The sequence below is a fragment of the Macrobrachium rosenbergii genome, chromosome 53 (assembly GCF_040412425.1).
Source record: "Macrobrachium rosenbergii isolate ZJJX-2024 chromosome 53, ASM4041242v1, whole genome shotgun sequence".
Taxonomy (NCBI): Eukaryota; Metazoa; Arthropoda; class Malacostraca; order Decapoda; family Palaemonidae; genus Macrobrachium; species Macrobrachium rosenbergii.
Window position 1 is genome coordinate 17,159,683 of NC_089793.1, and position 15,360 is coordinate 17,175,042.

Below are 15,360 nucleotides of genomic sequence, written 5' to 3' on the forward strand. Positions count from 1 at the left end.
ATCTCAGTTTTTCCTATAAAAACCCGAGAGTACAATCCTCTACTCTTGCCTAAATACAGTACAGGTACATATATTGAAAATTATGTATGACCTTGCAAGGGACGATAATCCAGTTATGCCGGTAACAATATTACAGGGTGCATAGTTATTCATATCTCCATGCAAGTTTAAAGCTGTGAAGAAGTACAGACACTCAGTAGCCCACCACCACAGTTGTCAAGTTCATCTTACTGAAGGAGATGCGTATGCATGCAACACACCAGCTAACTAATCTCTCATTTTAAAAAATTTTCAATTATATATCATTATCAGATTATTTCTTTTCTTTTCTTTACAAAAATGATGAAGAACAGGCAGCATTCATTTCCCACAGGACATACCACAGTCAACAATCACATCATTTTGTGCATATACTGAGAAATTTTCAGTCATCAGGAAAAGTGAATTAACTGCACTTTTCCAATACAAGAGTAAAACTATAACTATTTAACACTACAGAACAAAGGGAAAAAGAAAGAAGATATATACATACAAGTATTTAATTATAATACTATAGTAAATTATATGAGGAAGAATTGGATAATGCATACAGGGACATGAAAGAGATTGAGTTCACTGTATCCAGCACCCAAAGAACTGCCTCTTAAAACCTCCCCACCACTACCACCACCACTACAAAACCCAGACACCACAGCATGTAAAACCCACTTGTCATGGCAAAATATGAAATTTTGATGAAGTTCTATAAGCAACACACAATACAGTATATAAAATGATACATTCATTAGACACTGCAACAAAAGTATGATTTTCCATTTCTTACAAACCACATCACACAAACAAGGGAATTATGAGGAGACAATATATTTTCCAAGTAACTGTGACTGTTAAAATCATTCACAAACTGTGTTCCATGTTTAATTTCCACTGAAGAGCTAGAACAAAAATTCCTTATAAATCATGAAAATAACTAACATTTTGGTGAGAAAATACCATTATTATAAACCTGACTGTGTAAGAAAACATGGTGCACATTTCATGAAGACGCTGATGAATACTTAATTCAGAATGATACTGTACTGACATGTACCCTGCTGTAGCTCTGAAGAAATACATAAAGTATTAAAATAAATAGTTTCAGGACATAACAGTAAAGCTGTAAAAGCTGTCATGCACAGGGTTTCCAATGAAAGAAATAATGGGTGCACCTCCACCATGAATACATTGTAACATCACTTAATTCTGTTCAGAAAAATAAATACTTGTTAACAATACTTACAGAATAAGACCACCTTGCAAGAGAAAGAGTTCGTAGAGGAAAATAAAAATTTGCCACACGTTTTGTATTTCCAAAAACTTGAAGTTAACAAATAACTTGAACTTTGGTAAAAACTTCCTAGCTGGAAACCCTGTTGACTACAGTTCCATGACACTAAAACCAGTAATGCTACACTCAAGCAGAAGTCAGATCTGGAGTAATGTCTCTAGATGACCCTGACATATTAGTAGCAAATATTAACCTCCCCAGAATACAAGATTATAAAATATTTATTTCTTGACCACTACATAATAGGATAATTTTATAAAACAACAACTGTACTGTACAGTAAATTTTAATTTGTTTTTATAATACTGTATTTACTGCTGTAAGTCATCTAAAATAAAATACTTGTTCAAATCTGTCTTGTTTTTAAATTTAGAAAAAGACATCAGACTTGTTCTGAGAGGTCACAAGCAATGTCAGTCAGCTGCATCTAAAATTATTCTTGACCAAGCACTGAGCTACAGCAAGAAGGAATGAAATTCTGAAGCCTTTGTACCAACTTTGAACGTGAAAGGTCTGCAAAAGATCAGTGATTCAAGCTCTAATAATCTGGGGAGAAATATAACTTTGTATATGCTTGTATGAACATTACAGTACACTGTAAATGTTAACAGCACTTACAGAACAGACTACACCTATACTATATCACTAAATAGGATATAAGAATTTTTAATCTGAAAAAAGTGACACATCCTTTGTAGCTGAAGGGTGGAAAGCATGTAAATTCATGACAAAGAATAAATAATTTATTAAAACATAAAACCAGGGGAAAATGAACATAAATGCAATTTAATTCTAATAAAGCTATCCCAATTGAGCCATCACATACATTTCTATTGTAGACCAGTGATGGAATGGGGGTGAGGAGGCTTCAATCAAATTATGAGCTTTAGCTAGGTACTAGCTAAAAGCCATTCTCCTTTAATGCTCATAAAGAGCACTGACTTAATAAAGCACTTCAGGACTGTGAGCTGTTCTAACAATGAACAAAATACAAAGTATCTCATAATACAGGAAAAAACAGACTTCAAATGCAATAAAATGCAATAAAATATTGAGTAAAGTAAAAATAAATCTTCTATACACAAGATCCTTAATGTAGAAACTGACTAAAATTAATTAAGAAATCCTATATACAAAATAAGAGCAGCCCACAGCCCTGGATATATAGGTGGCATAATGGGTGAAGCCTGACCCCACCAAGGACACCTTATTAAGGAATCAAGGCAGTACTGGTAATTATACTGTACTGTACACCAATAGGCACCAGTTACCACCTTTTAAGAGTTTTTTCTACATTATTTATTTATATAGCTTTGAGTTTCATATTTAAACACAAATATTGATCACAGGGGCTCTCTTGCCCAATGTTTTTGATGCCCACTTCCCCCGCGCCCCACTTCTATTTGGGGCTCCTGGGCATGATCTGTATGGCGCGGGGGACTGGGTCAGGGTCGCCACGCTCCAGTCACTACTGCAGCATCTGGAGCATTTCCATTATCATCCCGTCCACAAGGAGCATTGGAAAGTAAAGGTTTGGAAGGCTGAGGTATGCGCGTTGCAATTGCTGACCGTTTAGCTGCAACTGGTGGCTGGTAATTGAAAGGAGGAACAATAGCAGACTGAGGGGGAGATCTGACTCGTCCATCCTCCTCTACAACAATAAAGGAGCCTAATCTAGATAGTCGTTTTGCTTTGGCCTCCCCATCTTCTTCTGCTGAGCTAACATGTGTACCAGGAGGATGAGTAGCAGGTCGCTGTCGAAGCTGTACAGTATCGGAAGAACGACCATGCGATTCTTGAGTTCTCATGCGTGTTGGGCTTACTAGGCAATGGGGACGGGAATCGACAGGGGTGGTAGCTTCTGAAGGAGGTGAAGAGCGTGTGTCCCGTCCTCTAAGTTTTGCTAACTTTAGACCTAAGCGAGTACGACCTTTAGCAGCTTCTCCTCCACTAGCACTATTACCACCATAATTAGGCAATTTTTCATAAGTAGAACTACGAACCAAGGGTCGAGGTGATGTTTCTTTGGCAGCAGACTTGGGACGAGATATCCAAACTCTAGTATCCTTGTCATCTTTAGGCTTATTCTGCGCACGTTCAACTTTTTTCCATAAATTAGCTATTCGACTAGTGACTTCCTTCTTTACATTAGTCTTCTTAGGTTGATCTTGTTGCCACTGAGCAACATCGCCTGAAGTTGGAGGTCTTGCATCCCGAGTTAAACTTGCTGATTTACCTTGCGGAGGACGACCTTTCACTGGACTTAAATCTTGGCTACCACTCTTTGGTAAACCTCCTCGATTCACAGGTAATGTAATTGCAGGACTCGGCTGTACAATATCTCTTCTTAATCTTGGTTTGGAAAGTGCACGAGTTGGGGCTATGGCTCTTTTTGGATCAATGGGAATACTGCGTTCTGGACTAGGTGGATTATCACTATCATCTTTAGTAAATGTATTTTGACGGCGTAATGGTTTTGGTGAATCAGGAGCAGGGCGTGCCAGTGACTTTGAGCGAGCTGGTCGAGTGGTAGTCATTCGTGCACCAGGGCCAAGACGTGGGCTAGATCCAGCACTGCTGCCAGCTGACGAATTTGTTGCTCTGCCAGTAGGACTGTCTTCCCCACTACTTCCCCCTTTTTGAAGATTAGAAGTCTGTCTCAGAGCTGACGCTCTGGTGGCACGAGGTAATTTTGGAGAGGAGGGTTTTACTGGAGATGATGATGTAGGCCTTACAGCTACAGGTCTTGCAGTGACAGCTCTTACTGGGCTTGCAACTGCTTGAAGAGTTGGTTTAACAGCTGAGACATTGTATCTTTTAGCACTAGAATACAGAGGTTTTCTTCGCCCTCTAATACCTTTTCCTTGTGACTCCTCCTCCTCCTGAGGTCGTACAGTTTCCTCGCCTGGTTTTACAATACGAGGACGGCGCAAGACTGGTTTCTGTTCCTCTTCCTCCTCCTCCTCCTCCTCCTCCTCCTCTTCATCATTGTCATCATCCTCTTTGTCAGGTGGGTCTTCATCAAAGTCCTGCAGAAAATTTTTCATTTCAGATTCATCGTCATTGGATATAAGACTCAAAGTTTCTATATCTAAAATATTTTCCTCACTTAAGAGATCTGATGATTCACTGGTCATTGCTTCCCGAGTTTCATTAAGTGTGCAAATCACAATGTTTGCATCTTGTTGCAAGGCCTCCAACTGCTCAGCTGTTAGATCAAGCATTTCATTACTATCTTGGAAATCTACCAATGCTCCATCCTCTGTTTTATCCACATCACCCCCAATTTCTGGTTCTGGTGTTATATCTGCTAAAGGAACATCAATAGTGCGAGTTTGGTATCTTTCTCTATCCTCTTGTCGACGTTGTCTGAATGATTGTCTTCCCTGAAGTTTTGGCTGAGCTGAAGGGGAGCTTGATTCTACCTTGGCAGCCATTGCTGCTGGTGTAACTTGGTCTTCCTCTGGTGCAACTGAAGATGAAGATTCACCAATAACATGAGTCTGAAAACGTTCAGGATCTTGTAAGCGACGATCCTTTGGTGATCTTCTGGGACTCACTTTATCCCTGTCTGATGGAACTGTACCTTCAGTATCTAGGGGGATGCTTGGCACACTGTCTTGACAACTTCCATCTGAAGATATTGTGCGGGTTCTAAATCTATCAGCATCATCTTGACGTCTTTGTCTTGGGGTTCTGTTCAATAATGGTGAAGATGGCAATCCCTCTACTAAAGTGGGATCTGTTTCTTGTGAAGGAGTGGCATCAGATGAAACGTTACCATCCCCTCTAGTAAAAGTACGGAATCGATCCTTGGGTAAGCGTCTTCGTGAGCGGGGAGTACCTAACCTGTGAGGTGATCCACATGCAGGTGATGAAAAACCATCCTGTGGCAAATCAGGAATGTCAGCTGGCAGGTCATCAGCACCTAATTCAGTATCACTTGTAGGTCCAACAGTATCTTCATGCTCTGTTATGTCAGTAATTTCCTGATATGTTGATGCTTCGTCTCCACCTGTCAAAGTTACTGTAGAAGCAGCATTCATAGCTTCTAGTTGGAAAACAGCAGCTAACTGCTTTGCTGGAGCACTAACCATTGCAGTATGATCAACAGGTGGTGAAGGAGGAGACTCTCTCTGTTCAGCTACTTCTGACGTTATTGATGCTACGCTTATCATGGAATTTTCCATATCATCATCTAACATTGAGGGAGGAGGAATATTATCTACATTTGAATGGCAAGAACTGGCCATGCTAGCCATATTTTCAGTAGACCCATAGTCCTGTTCCCCTAGAGCACGTCGTACCATTTCAGGTAAGCGACGAGTGTGACGGCACTCTAGACGTTTATTTGCTATTTTATTTCCTCTGTCTTCAGCACTACTAGTGAGACTATTTGACATTGAGGCTAGACTTCCCATTGCTGAAGGTGGTTTTATGTTCTCTATATAAGCATCAGATGCTTGACTAGCAATACTTTGTGACATATGAGAAACTTCATCACTACTGAGGAGCTTAGCTTCACCAGCAACAGCCCTTGCTACTTTCATTGCTTCTATAGCTAACAAACCAGATTCTGACATTGAGGCTGTCACAGAAGTATCTGAACCTCGTCCTTCGGAAGGTGATGATTTATCAGATGAGCGCCTTGGTTCCACCCAAGAATGTTTTTCTTCTGGGGATGAACCTAGGCCCTCACCTGATTCTGCAATAGGTGGTTCAATTTCATCGCCATGCAACTTCTCACCTATTGGAGGAGTTACAACTGTAGCACCACTTCCTTCACTAGTAACTTCACTTCTAGGATCACAGATTTCTGCAGTTGTAGCAGTTCTTTCAGAATCAGCTTCAGTATGGTCAGCACTTTCATCATCTTCAGTTTCTCTGACCTCATCTTCATCTTCTTCAATATGGGCATGTGCTAACTCATTCTTCTCGTTTTGTTTGGAGTCGCTGTGCAACTTTGAGCTCTCTGCGTCTGGAGTGGGCATGACGGCGTCTGCTTCCACATCGTCTACAGCTACCGTCATCGCTCCCACGTTTTTTGGCTGGACAGAAGGTTGATCTCTACATAATGTAAGCCTTTGCATGGGAACACCAGGAACAAGACGAGCTGGTGACCTAGAAGCTGGAGCAGGTATGCGAGAGCCTCCTCGGCGTCGACGTCTACCTTCCAGGTCTGATTTACTTTTGGGCATTCCCTGGCTAATACACTGCTGGAGTAATGCCTGCTCAGTTGGTGTTGTTTCTTCTCCATATGAATCAACTGAGAGAGAGCTTAAAGATGAATTACGTGAGAAACAAACGGGAGTATCTTCTACTCCATAGTTTCGAACACTACCAGCTTGAGGGGCATTTGCAGTCTGTATCATATGACCATCATCTCCACCCTCCAGCGAACTCAGTGATGAGTGACGAGAGATAACTCCTGGAGTACCTTCTACGGCAAAGTGACGAGGCACTTCCTCGTCTCCATCGGTGCCCTCTTCACCTTGTTGCTGCATCTGAGGTTGGCGTGAACCTCGAATACGAGGAGACTGTGGAGTCCTAGCTCTTGGTGATCGAGACTGACGCTGGGGTGACAGTGGTGCACCAGAATGTGGAGACTGATGCCGAGGGCTTGTTCTATTTGCTTCATCTTCACAACTGAGGGAAGATAAGGAGTCTGTGCGAGAAAATGTAGCAGGTGTGCCTTCAGTTGCCCATGTACATACTTGGTCCTGAACATCTTCAACAGTAGAAGGACGTGGTGAAATACGTGTCCCACCAACTTTGACAGCTGGTGTGACCCGTGCCACAGGAACCGGACGATGGTGGGGAGAGCGCCTTGGGGAAGCAAGTACAGGAGGCTGAGAAGAATGGCTGCAAAGATGTCCTGTTCCATGATGTTTCACCTCCTTCTTAGGAGCAGGGCGGGCCTGAAACAATACAAAATTTAAATATTAGATCTAGAATTCTTTTATATTTGTTTACATAAATAACTGTGAAAAGAGCAGCGAATCTTCCACAATACATCACATTTTCTGCCTAACAATTTATAACTGCATTTAAAAAAAAATTCAAACCTTACTAAAATGAAAATGATCTGCTTAATAAGTCATCAACTTTAATAGCCTGCTATAATTTTATGCTTTTTTTATTTAAAAGTTAATCCAAAACCTCAGATAATATTTACGTTATGTATAAATTACCTTTATTGTACGTCAGCTCACTAGTGACATTCATTTTCAGCCAAATATCATGAATCATCATAAAAAAAAATCTAACATTTTTGTTATGGCTTGGACTACCATTTTATAATTTCCTGCATTACTTTTAAGGAACATCAGTTCCCCTAATAATTTCAAAGACAACAATACTATACAGTTCAAGAGTTTGCCAAAAACAAATTGGTATTTATAAGGTCCATTACGAACGATAAGGATGTTTGTGCAAATTTTTAGCTAACTTCAATATCAGCGACGATCTGAAACTTCAAACACAACTGCAAAACACTGTTGGAATATACTCCTGTACTTCAATAATATAAATAATTATAATAGTACCTCTTTAATTAAAAGGAGCTATTTCCTCCTAAATCAAATAAATTAATACTCCATACTGAAAATACTATGAAAACCATATCATTTGCGGAGATAATCCATACTGAAAACATTATGAAAGTGCCTTGTTCTGATAGAAACTGAAAGTATTACCTGTATGCTTAAATAACACAGAATTACAGGGAACAGAACAAAATCCACAAAAGACCACCAAAATATGACTTCTGATCTCACTATGATAAGATCTGGAACACTTAGGCTAACCTGGGTTAGAACCATTTCTATTTATTCTGCAGTAACCAAACAGAGACCTACATAAAAAGGATAACCAAGCAATCAAGCACCAAATACTTTCAAGTAATTGTTGTTACGAGTTTATAGAAATCAATCAAACCCTGCTGTATGTTTAATGCTACGAATAATATTCATTACTGTTAGAATAAACAACGAATACACCACATAATGTCAGAGTTAATTGATAATGGCCATTTTTTAGCAAAGCTTAGCAATTACAAACTATTAGGAAAATTTTCAACATTAAAATTAAGGGGATACAAAAGGATATAAAAGATATCATGTAAGTATCTGGATTCAATCAAGAAAATTTGAGGGAGAAATAAATTTATACTCCTCAAGCAAAATTTATAACAGAGCTAAATATTAACTTATAAACAGTAATGTACCGATGTTAATCAGTAAATCTTTAAAGGAACACAAACGCTGAAAACATTTTTGTTAATAAAAAATAATGAAGTGGTTGATAGCATTAGTATATTAATAAAAGGTTATTCGAAATATTATTCACTGAATGTCTAACAAAATAGAAATGTTACATGCTCAGAGAGATGGTCAAAATTGTATACTTGGAAAACCTGCAAATGAAAAACAGCTTTAAGAGACAGGAACAGACAGAAAATGTTAATGAGGAATCTATAATATACCCGAGAGCATTAAAGAAAACAATGCAGTGACAATAACAGGTACGAGGGAAGGAAGAGGGAGGCAAAGCAAGCGAGAACACTTCGGCGGTTACCTTGGGCATGCCAGACTGAATGCATTGCTCCAGCAAGTTATCATTGTCGGAAGAATTGTCTCCCGAGTCATTTAGGCTCGGCCGCAATCCATGGGCCTTGTTTGATGAAGAAGTGGACGATTCCTCGCCGGGGATGGAGAGCGCCGAGAGGTCAGAGATTGATGCTGCGTGTGAGATGGCGGGGGTGTCCTCCGTGCAGTAAGTTCGGAGGGTGTCTCCCCCCCAAACCCCGCCACAAATGCCCTGTTGAATGGATGGGCTCACTCATTTGTCAGCTTTTTTTTTCGTTTTTGCTTACTCTCATGACCACCTTACCATTGTCATCAAGGGCATAGGCGCCGCAATTCATAAGAAAGCTTATAGTCATGGAATGATTTTAAGATCTTTTAATTTTTTATGATTATGATGAAAATTAAATACAAATCATGCAACGATACCATCATCAGTAGGCAAGTGTTTCCATACGACTGAAGTGCAAGGAATCACTGTCTAATAGGTAAACAGCATGCAAATCATTTTATATATACGTAATGGAAATAAAACATGTTACTAGGTAACACTGAGCAAAACTACTGCTTTTCTTTTTTCAGAAGTGATGAAAAATAAGCTAATCATAACATGCTGTCATAAAATAGGCTAGAAATACAGTACTTCATATTCTAACTCTAGGTATCTAATTTTTTTTTACAAATAGCATCATCAGAAACTCATACAGATAGAAAGAAATTTGGCTCTGAAACTGAAATTTAATATTTTTTCTATTCTTAAATTTCACACCAATTGAGAAAGAACGGGCTAAATATCTCAAGCGTGGCAGTACTGGACAAGACATACTTTAACAGATAATATAAAATTAATACTTTGCTCAGTGTGTTTAAGACAAATTTATGTGTTTCTGGGATATTCATTCATAGAGTCTAAAAATACTAATAATAAAAAAAGAGAGAAAACAATAATCACCATCAGTACTGTACCCTCGAAACATACAGGCAGTTGCATCTAAGAAGGTCAAGTGCTTTTGGACAAATTGACATATCCACGATGCAAATGCAAGAAACCTTACCTTGAAACCATCCATCACCTCTCCACGGCAAGAAAACAGAAGGCGACTAAATCTTTAATAACATAAAATAGCTTCTTACCTATCACAGGTACTAAGACATCATTGATCATCGTGGATTTCGCCAAATATTCGGTAGTTTACTGTACATACCTCCACTTTTACCTTACCTTTATTAACACACAGAGAGGAAGGAAGATATAAAACTGCCGTTGCCTCTTGTCATTCATGACAGAGGTTTCAGTCATCATTTTTGTACTTCATGTACGTCAAATGAATCCCAGCTACCTACAGCTAAACGATAAAGCTCAAGCCTTTATTCTTGCATATACACGAAGGGCACTCACCTGGTGGGCATGATTGTGGACGGGGCCACTGGGGATCTGGGTGGGCAGGTTGGATGCCGGTTTGACCACCGGGATGCCCGAGCCCCTGGCACGATTGCTGGCTGGCTGGCTGATTCGCGTAGGTGCCCGCCCACTGTACTGCTGCTTGTTACGCCTTCTGCAGAAAGCAATAATATCTTTAGTCTCACTTTGTGCAAAGATTTTCTATGAATACAGGCAAAACCAATAATTCTAAGATTTCCCCTGGAATTCTGTGAAGCATCTCAGTCCTATCTACTAGTGACAGTCACCAAAAAACGTATATTTTTAACAACCACGATGGGGGGCCTACTGTGGTTATTGTAAGAGATCACTGAGACTACTATAAATATAATATTTGTTGGAGACGCTATCGTTTGATTATTTCAGCTCAGATCCAGATTATGTAAGTTCTCAATATTAAACCATTTGATTTTCTTAATGGAGTACACAAACTAAGCAAAACTTCAGGTATGAATGATGGCAAAACACAACACCATACAGCAGTAAGGTGTTTATTAAGGCAATTGTCATTGAGCCACATCCGGAGTCTAAACTCGACGAACTTCACGTGTCATCCACCTACATATCGAGCTCAATCAAAACCTGACTTGTAAACAACTTAAAACTTTCGTCTTCAATGCAGTTTAATAAGATGGTGTATTAATTGTGTAAGGTGAAATTAATCTGAATTTTCTGGCAGTCAATAAAAGGCAGAATTCATGTATTTTACTTCAAAATCTATGCTCCTCTGCATAATATTCGTGATCATCAACATATCTGGCAGCTGGAAGTTTTTAGATCAAAATCAGCGATGTAACAAATCCCTTTCCGAACTCGATGAACTACCAAGATGAACCATGAAAACTTGACGTACCTATTCAAATAACAATTATTCTAGTAAATATATATATATATATATATATATATATATATATATATATATATATATATATATATATATATATATATATATATATATATATACTGTATACCCTGACAAAAATATGTCAGCAACATCATATAAAAAGTATAAGTCCATCGACATTATTAATGTTTTGATATAAACACAACGCCTGACGTCTCAAAAGTCGCAGCTGGCCAGCTGATGTTTGAAAGCCAAATCCCAAACAATCAGGCACTGTTTAATCCCTTGCCAACAGACAGACGTAAACTCAAGCCTAAACTGCTCCTACCCAACGCTTTCGCTTTCGACAACTGTTGCTCTGGACTGATGTCCTGGTCTGAACCTCGTCTGTGTCTATTTTCTTTCGAGTAATATTTCTTTATAAGAAAACCAATAATACTTTTTTCAGGTAATAATAATAATAATAATAATAATAATAATAATAATAATAATAATAATAATAATAATAATATGCTGTTTTATTCGAATAAATCACAAATAAATTACTGTAAACAGAGTTTGGATTAGAGAGAAATAGTTCCGCAATGTATTCGGCAAAGATTGCGAATAATTATATGAAATTTTAGCAAGACAGAAATTACCTTCATAATAATCAAGAGAGCACACACTCTTTCACCAAGAGTTAACGCTCAAAAGAGAGCACACGGCCTGAGGGAATAGGGAGGACTTTAACAAGCGTCTCAGCGAAGGTCACTATACCAAGCATAAGGCGAGACGGTGCAAGGCAGTGTAAGGTCACACGACACCTCCAGCCAAACACTCGGCAACACCCTGGCCTAACACTCTTCCCTGCTCCGTTGCCTCAAATTCAGGCCCAGTCCCCAACCACAGTCTTCGTACAGCATACAAATAATATGTAATAATGCGCCAAACGAATAAAATAACTTGCAACTAATACTAAATGCTACCAAATACACATTACAAAATCAAAAACGATCTATCGGATATCCTACGATACTTCAAACTAAACGGAATGTTTATATAAAAGTACTGCATAATATAATTCAGTCAGTATCAATAAATATATACATGAACGCTAGACTGTCAATGATAAAGAAATAAACAAACAGAAGCACCAAAACCTACCCCCGGATGAAATTCACGAAGGCAAGCATCTTCTCCGAGCCGACACAAAACATGGGGAAAAATCTTCAGTTACGAAATAAGACAGGGAAATAAATGGGAGAATCTCCCTTCACGGCACTTTCATTGTCTCTTCTTCCACAAAAAGAAAAGAGAGAACGAACTTCCACGAGAAGCATTACCGCTACAACTTCCCAGAGAAGCATTACCGTTTGTTAGTCCACATGACGGAATTTTCTATCTCTTTTCGGTGGCAAAAAACGAGAGAAGCAAAAATACAGAGTGACCGCCCCTTAATAGCAGAAAAGGCAAAGTTTAGGATCACGAGAATCCTTAAAGGAGAACGTGGACTGTATCACGAAGATGGGATGGAACGAGTGAGGTAGAAGCCCCATGTAAATGCAAAGTATGGAGATATGAGGGCATTGCATGCGAGCAAGTAGCCGTTGTATACTGTTCCACTCATCAGCCCCGCCTTTAGTTAATGTTCGAACGAAAAACGAATAGCGTGTAATGGTTTTCAGGTCTTCCTAAAGGTGACGTCACTGGAGCGACCGATTAACTTCACTTTCATTTGTTCTTGTTTCCCCGAGAGAATTCAGAAATAAACATTTGTTTACATTCGTCTTCTGCGCTACCCACACGAGTAAAAACAAATGAACATTTGATTTTTTTTCGTGCAAGTATTTTCTAAAGAAAAGGAAAGAAAGAATCGCGTTCCAAAACTCGATTACGTGGTGGCAATTCAAGTCTTGTTTTAGACACCCACACACACCGAAACTTCATCTCATCTCTTCTCTTCCCTTCTCTTCTCTTCTGCCTCTTCTTTCAGCCACTCTATCTCATTACTGGGGCGTTCTGACAAAGCATCACACTTAATGACGAGATTGTTCTCCTTTCCTAAACAGACGCTATTCCGCAGAGTACAAGCTAACGACGGGAAACTTAGAAATAACATTTGCAATACTTAAGAAGGCACATTTGGTTTCGCAAAACACTGTAAGGGTCACCGTAACTGCATTGCTGTTAGTTTAACTACTGATATACGTTACAAAAACATTGATTTCCTACAAATCACCCGCGTTACATCTTGCATAGGCGACCCGGCGCGCGAATGGTTTCCATTTTGGAAAACGGCGCTTTCATACACTAACATGGAAACAAACAGTCATCACTGGCACGGCCACGCCAAAATGCTTGGTCAAAATTCGAGTAATACATCCACCACTGCATCACGCAGATTCTGCCGCCTGACTGCAGTCTCTCCCGACGGACTCGGACGGAGTGACCCGAGGGAGGAGCACCGAAAGAGAGAAAAAGAGGAGGTGGAAAGAGAAGGGAAGGATGGGCGGGGAGGGGGAGAGGGATGGTGGGCGAAAGGCCTCCTCGTCTCTGCCTGTAAGGAGGGCCAGGGGGCAAGAAGGGTTGCCCTCAATCCCCACGCTTCCCCTCTTCTTTTCCATTTGAAATGGAGACGCAAAAGCTTAGCGTCGTATGGACGTTACACTTTTAATGGGGTCACGAATCTTACGTAACGTTATTTCCTGAGATAAGGATGTACCGAGTGCCTGGTTTACGGGATGTTCCATACGTTACATCCCAATAACGTGAATGACAAAGCTCGTGAAAAAAAAAGACAACAACACATCAATCCACAGCCGTTTCCTCGCTTCTCTAAACACCCCACCCGACAACCCTCCACTCATTTAAACTGTCCTCTCCATACCCCCACAGCCCTGCGAGCAATGACTCATGCCTTTACCCACCCACTAACAACAACACTCACGAGCCACGACAAAGCGATCACGTCACGTGGTTCTTTCCTCTCGCCCCTCATGAGCTGTTGCACAACGCTACCAAAAATACACGTATGAAAAAATACTACAACATTTTGATATGACTACCCTATACATAAAGGCATTGTTTTAAATAAACGGGTTTCTTATAATTTAAATAAACGATTACAGACCAGACGTCATTAATTTTTACGAGGAAAACCATAGTCTTTCATCATAATGGGTCCATCACTTATTTCCTTCCCTTCCCTTCCCTTCCATTTACATCTGACCAACTACGGAAACTGCGTTTCCACCCCTATCGCACCTCACATCAAGAAAGGAATCGACCTTGGGTGCAGTAAAGGCAGAAGGTCACATTCCTAATTGAACTCCGTCCGCCGCTTGGATCCTAAATATCTTTGGGGAAATCTGGTGATGTAATATGCATTCAAATGAATGATGTGTTCGCTGAAACGGCGGAAAAAAATACGTCGAGGAAACAATGGAAGCTTCAGGAGTAAGGTGAGTTGGTTTCCTTGAAACGAGGACCGTAAGTCCCGGGTGATGACGCAATTCCCGAGCAATAATGCACGAAGCGTTAGGTCGCATAAACATTCAAATGCAACTCCTATTCATGCAATTTCGGGAAATAACAGAAGATGGGAATTCCACCGGATCATAATATTCAAACGCACTGTAATACTTCAACACGAAAAGGTGGGTGGTTCGTCGACAATGTGGAGAGAGAGAGAGAGAGAGAGAGATTTCCAGTCCAGCGTTTCACGAATTACATGCTATGGTAGCTAAATATATTACAAGTTTTAATACGCACATTAAAACATATTTTTATATCTACATTTTAACGATGCCCTAAAAACAAAGAGAGACCTTCGATTTAATACTTCGTCTCAGATGCGTTTACCTACTGTCTAAGGTTGAAATAACGTTGTACATTAAGAAAATGAAAAAGATGATTACTTCTTTTATTTGTCCCACTGCAATAATGAATATTACTACATAGCTTAGCTGAAGAGGAAAAACAGATAAGATACAGTATAAAATTAACGCAAAATACTTTGGTCTTTAATCGTGTAAGTACAAAAGAGGAATACATATACACAAACATACATAAATACATATACATACGTACATACATACATACATATATATATATTACAATAAAAAGACTTCAAAGTTGTTAGGAGTAAATCTACGATGTCCAAAAGTTAACACACCAAAACGAT

The 15,360-nt window shown here is 39.5% G+C and overlaps 1 protein-coding gene across 13 annotated transcripts in view; it reads right to left on the reverse strand.

Annotated features, from left to right (window-relative positions):
* Positions 1 to 523: 523 nt before the first annotated feature.
* Positions 524 to 15,360, reverse strand: part of LOC136834324 (adenomatous polyposis coli protein-like) — a 631,708-nt gene continuing 616,871 nt past the window's right edge. For 12 of the 13 annotated variants that reach the window (XM_067096814.1, XM_067096811.1, XM_067096812.1 and 9 more), the window contains 3 exons: positions 10,310 to 10,466; positions 8,903 to 9,145; positions 524 to 7,245 (listed from right to left, as the gene is read on the reverse strand). In XM_067096814.1, coding sequence (XP_066952915.1) covers positions 2,773 to 7,245; positions 8,903 to 9,145; positions 10,310 to 10,466 — 4,873 coding nt within the window. In that variant the 3' untranslated portion in view covers positions 524 to 2,772. The remainder of the gene's footprint in view (positions 7,246 to 8,902; positions 9,146 to 10,309; positions 10,467 to 15,360) is intronic. The other variant, XM_067096809.1, reaches the window with a different exon arrangement.